General features: G+C 42.3%; 1 protein-coding gene across 1 annotated transcript; it reads right to left on the minus strand.

The window, feature by feature from the left end:
* Positions 1–1,257: 1,257 nt before the first annotated feature.
* LOC118954547 (zinc finger protein 501-like) lies at positions 1,258–3,437 on the minus strand. Its single transcript, XM_036974025.1, has one exon. It carries the CDS (start codon positions 3,011–3,013, stop codon positions 1,694–1,696), a length of 1,320 nt encoding a protein of 439 aa, XP_036829920.1. The 5' UTR covers positions 3,014–3,437; the 3' UTR covers positions 1,258–1,693.
* Positions 3,438–5,607: the final 2,170 nt, after the last annotated feature.

A 5,607-nucleotide genomic window follows, 5' to 3' on the forward strand; every position in this document is an offset into this window, starting at 1 on the left:
TTAGGCTACAGATGAAATAAGTTATGAACTTCACAGGGTGGTGAAACTACATGTGATGAGCTTGATGCTCAATTCCAATACATTTTGAGGGTCTTAATCTGGTGACATGATGACCGATGCTTGGTTGCCATTTGACAAATAAAATAATTGCTCTCACCCATAATAATCTCATCAATCGGGTAACAACGTTTATTCAACCAGTGGGAGGTTTGTAATTGCCCCCAGGAAAGTCGAAAGAGGAACTCTTCATTGAGACAATGATAAACAGCAATCTGTGGGAGAGTTGTGGTGGATATTATAAAATAAGGATCTGCTGGAGTCCAAGTCAAACCAAGATTCTTTATTTCTGAGGTAAAATCAAATGACATTTTATTTGTCACATACACATGGTTAGCAGATGTTAGTGCGAGTGTAGCGAAATGCTTGTGCTTCTAGTTCCGACAATGCAGTAATAACCAACAAGTAATCTAGCTAACAATTCCAAAACTACTACCTTATAGACACAAGTGTAAGGGGATATGTACATAAAGATATATGAATGAGTGATGGTACAGAGCGGCATAGGCAAGATACAGTAGATGGTATTGAGTGCAGTATATACATATGAGATGAGTATGTAAACAAAGTGGCATAGTTAGTGGCTAGTGATACATGTATTACATAAAGATGCAGTAGATGATACGTACAGTATATACGTATGCATATGAGATGAATAATGTAGGGTATGTAAACCTTATATTAGGTAGCCTTGTTTAAAGTGGCTAGTGATATATTTTACATCATTTCCCATCAATTCCCATTATTAAAGTGGCTGGAGTTGAGTCAGTGTGTTGGCAGCAGCCACTCAATGTTAGTGGTGGCTGTTTAACAGTCTGATGGCCTTGAGATAGAAGCTGTTTTTTCAGTCTCTCGGTCCCAGCTTTGATGCACCTGTACTGACCTCGCCTTCTGGATGATAGCGGGGTGAACAGGCAGTGGCTCGGGTGGTTGTTGTCCTTGATGATCTTTATGGCCTTCCTGTGACATCGGGTGGTGTAGGTGTCTTGGAGGGCAGGTAGTTTGCCCCCGGTGATGCGTTGTGCAGACCTCACTACCCTCTGGAGAGCCTTACGGTTGTGGGCGGAGCAGTTGCCGTACCAGGCGGTGATACAGCCCGACAGGATGCTCTCGATTGTGCATCTGTAGAAGTTTGTGAGTGCTTTTGGTGACAGGCCGAACTTCTTCAGCCTCCTGAGGTTGAAGAGGCGCTGCTGGGTGGACCAATTCAGTTTGTCTGTGATGTGTATGCCGAGGAACATAAAACTTACTACCCTCTCCAATACTGTTCCATCGATGTGGATAGGGGGGTGTTCCCCCTGCTGTTTCCTGAAGTCCACAATCATGTCCTTAGTTTTGTAGGTCAAATATATGTTTGAGTATACCCTGTACCATTTAATTTCATATGGTAAAGACAGGTAAACACATTGTCGGTCAACAATATAAGACAATGGGAGCACTGTGTATGTTCTCTGATGAATTTTAAGCCAATGTGATGTGAAATATCAATATACACGCTAAGAGAAGTAATTTCTCTCTCCTGTGTGGATTCTCTAATGACGTTTAAATGACTGTTATGAGTACTATGTTTTCCCACAGTCTGAGCTTTTCTAAGCCTTCTCCTCTGTGTGCAGTCTAATGTGTTCTTTCAGGCTTCCTAAATGGGCAAAAGCTTTGCACCCTGGGAGGAGAGGTAAGGCTTCTGCCCTGTGTGTATTCTCTCATGTCGTTTCAGCGTCCCTGAATTGTTGAAACACTTTCCACACTGGGAGCAGTGGTAAGGCTTTTCCCCCGTGTGTATTCTCTCATGTTGTTTCAGGTATCCTATCTGGCTGAAAAACTTTCCACATTGGGAGCAGTGGTAAGGCTTCTCTCCTGTGTGTATTCTCTCATGCCGTTTCAGCTTTCCTGAATGGCTGAAACGCTTTCCACACTGGGAGCAGTGGTAAGGCTTCTCTCCCGTGTGTATTCTCTCGTGTTGTTTCAGGTCCCCCGGCTGGTTGAAACACTTTCCACATTGGGAGCAGTGGTAAGGCTTCTCTCCTGTGTGTATTCTCTCATGCCGTTTCAGCTTCCCTGAATGGTTGAAACGCTTTCCACACTGGGAGCAGTGGTAAGGCTTCTCCCCCGTGTGTATTCTCTCGTGTTGGTTCAGGAATGCTTTCCGGCTGAAACTCTTTCCACATTGGGAGCAGTGGTAAGGCTTCTCTCCTGTGTGTATTCTCTCGTGTTGTTTCAGCTCCACCGAACGGACGAAACACTTTCCACAATGGGAGCAGTGGTAAGGCTTCTCTCCTGTGTGTATTCTCTCATGTAGTTTCAGGTGTCCTCTCTGGTTGAAACCCTTTCCACACTGGTAGCAGTGGTAAGGCTTCTCCCCTGTGTGTATTCTCTCATGCTGTTTCAGCACCTCCAAATGGACGAAACACTTTCCACAATGGGAGCAGTGGTAAGGCTTCTCTCCTGTGTGTATTCTCTCATGTAGTTTCAGCTCCCCCGACTGGTTGAAACACTTTCCACATTGGGAGCAGTGGTAAGGCTTCTCTCCTGTGTGTATTCTCTCATGAGCTTTCAGGTTTGCTTTCCGGTTGAAACTCTTTCCACACTGGGAGCAGTGGTAAGGCTTCTCTCCTGTGTGTATTCTCTCATGTTGTTTCAGGTTTACTCTCTGGTTGAAACACTTTCCACATTGGGAGCAGTGGTAAGGCTTCTCTCCTGTGTGTATTCTCTCATGTTGTTTCAGCTCCCCCGACTGGTTGAAACACTTTCCACATTGGGAGCAGTGGTAAGGCTTCTCTCCTGTGTGTATTCTCTCATGAGCTTTCAGGTGTGCTTTCTGGTGAAAACTCTTTCCACACTGGGAGCAGTGGTGTCGTCTTGCTAGTTTGGACGTCCCTGGCTCTGGTTCCTCCGAGTCTGGCCTTTCTCCTGCCAAAGACAGTGTTATTTTTAAATAGAGACCCGAATGAAACCACATGATAAAACAACCTTGCTACGAGGGTAAATCCTAAATCAGATCTCTCAATAACCCGAGGCCAGTTTTAAAAATCTTAGTGTGATTTTAAAACAAATGTAGAGCTTCCTGGTAATTACTGATATGTTTACATTACTTATTTTATTCATCCTGTTTTACAAGTCAGAACACAAAAACCTGGACAGTTCTAGGACACCGAAGACACAGACGTCGCTGGATTCCAATTGAACAGGTGGTTCTAAATATATAACATGCATAGCTGTATGATACAGAATGTGACCTACACACTTCCTTAAACATAAAATAACTAAAGAAGTCATTTTGTGTGGAAGTCCAAAACTTGTTTTTACGTCGAAGATACAAAGAACATCAGTAACATCTCCCCGTTGTTGAAAGGGTTCGACACATTGCTCGACCAATTTCTTATTTATACATTCACAGATTTGTATAACATTTTGATTATCGCTGATGTCATATTTTGGGTAAATGTTCCTAAACTGATAGTAACAACAAAAAACAAAATATAAACGCAACATGTAAAGTGTTGGATGTTTCATGAGCATCACTGTTAGTCAACATTTATTCTTTGCAAGATAATCCATCCACCTGACAGGTGTGGCATATCAAGAAGCTGATTGAACAGCTTGCTTATTACACAGGTGCACCTTGTGCTGGGGATAATAAAAGGCTACTCGAAAATGTGCCAGTTTGTTCACACAACAATGCCACAGGTCTCTGAGGGAGCGGGCAATTGGCATGCTGATTGCAGGAATGTCCACTGGAGCTGTTAGGAAATGTAATGTACAGTACCAGTCAAAGGTTGGACTTACCTACTCATTCAAGGGTTTTTCTTTATTTTTACTATTTTCTACATTGTAGAATAATAAAGACATCAAAATGATTAAAAAACACATGGAATCATGTAGTAACCACAAGTGTTAAATCAAAATATATATTTTATTCTTCAAAAGTTGCCACCCTTGCTTTCTCTCAACCAGCTTCACCTGGAATCCTTTTCCAACAGTCTTGTAGGCATTCCCACATATGTTGAGAACTTGTAGGCCGCTTTCCCTTCACCTCTGCGATCCAACTCATCCCAAACCATCTTGATTTGGTTGAGGTCGGGGGATTGTGTAGGCCAGGTCATCTGATGCAGCACTCCATCACTCTTCTACTTAATCAAATAGCTCTTACACAACCTGGAAGTGTGTTGGGTCATTGTCCTGTTGAAAAACAAATGACAGTGGGACTAAGCCCAAACCAGATGGGATGGCATATAGCTGTAGAATGCTGTGGAAGCCATGCTGGTTAAGTGTGACTTGAATAAATAAATCACTGACATTGTCAATAGCAAAGCACCCGCACACCATCACATCTCCTCCTCCATGCTTCACGGTGGGAACCACACATGCGGAGATAAACTGTTCATCTATCCTCGTCTCACAAAGACATGACGCTCGGATCCAAAAATCTCAAATTTGGACTCATCAGACCCAAGGACAGATATCCACCGGTCTAATGTCCATTGTTCGTGTTTCTTGGCCCAAGCAAGTCTCTTCTTCTTATTGGTGTCCTTTAGTAGTGGTTTCCTTGCAGCAATTCGACCATGAAGGCCTGATTCACGCAGTCTCCTCTGAACCGATGATGTTGAGATGTGTCTCTTGCTTGAACTTTGTGAAGCATTTATTTGGGTTGCAATTTCTAAGTCTGGTAACTCTAATGAACTTATGCATCAGAAGTAACTCTGGGTCTTCCATTCTTGTGGTGGTCCTTAAAGTAATGATGGACTGTTGCTTCTCTTTGCTTATTTGAGCTGTTCTTGACATAATATGGACTTCACCTTTTACCCAATAGGGCTATCTTCTGTATACCCCCATACCTTGTCACAACACAACTGATTGGCTCAAACACATTAAAACCTGTTATGGCACATTAACTCTTGAAACTAGGGGGCACTATTTTAATTTATGGAAAAATAACGTTCCCAAGTAAACAGGCTATTTCTCAGGACCAGGTACAAGAATATGCATATAATTGACAGCTTAGGATAGAAAACACTCAATATTGTCTGTGAATATAACAGAACTGATATTGCAGGCGAAAGCCTGAGAAAAATCCAATCAGGAAGTGACTCTTATTTTGAAGCCTCTGCATTCCTATGCATCCCTATTTACCATTGAAAGGGATATCAACCAGATTCCTTTTTATATGGCTTCCCTAATGTGTCTTCAGTCACTAGACATAGTTTCAGGCTTTTATTTTGAAAATGAGCGTGAACGACAACATTGCGTCAGTGGTCAGGTGGTGGCTCTCAGAGTGATTTGTGCGTAATAGACAAAGGCCGGCCATTGATATATTATCGAATAGATATTTGAAAAACACCTTGAGGATTGATTATAAAAAACATTTGCCATGTTTCTGTCGATATTATGGATCTAATTTGGAGTTTTTTTTCGGCGTTGTCGTGATCACAACTTCCGGTGGATTTCTCAACAAAACGTGAAGAATAAACGGAGGTATTTTGGCTATAAAAAATAATCTTTATGGAACAAAATTAACATTTGCTGTCTAACTGGGAGTCTCGCGAGTGAAAACAT

The sequence above is a fragment of the Oncorhynchus mykiss genome, unplaced genomic scaffold, assembly GCF_013265735.2.
Source record: "Oncorhynchus mykiss isolate Arlee unplaced genomic scaffold, USDA_OmykA_1.1 un_scaffold_389, whole genome shotgun sequence".
Lineage (NCBI taxonomy): Eukaryota > Metazoa > Chordata > Actinopteri > Salmoniformes > Salmonidae > Oncorhynchus > Oncorhynchus mykiss.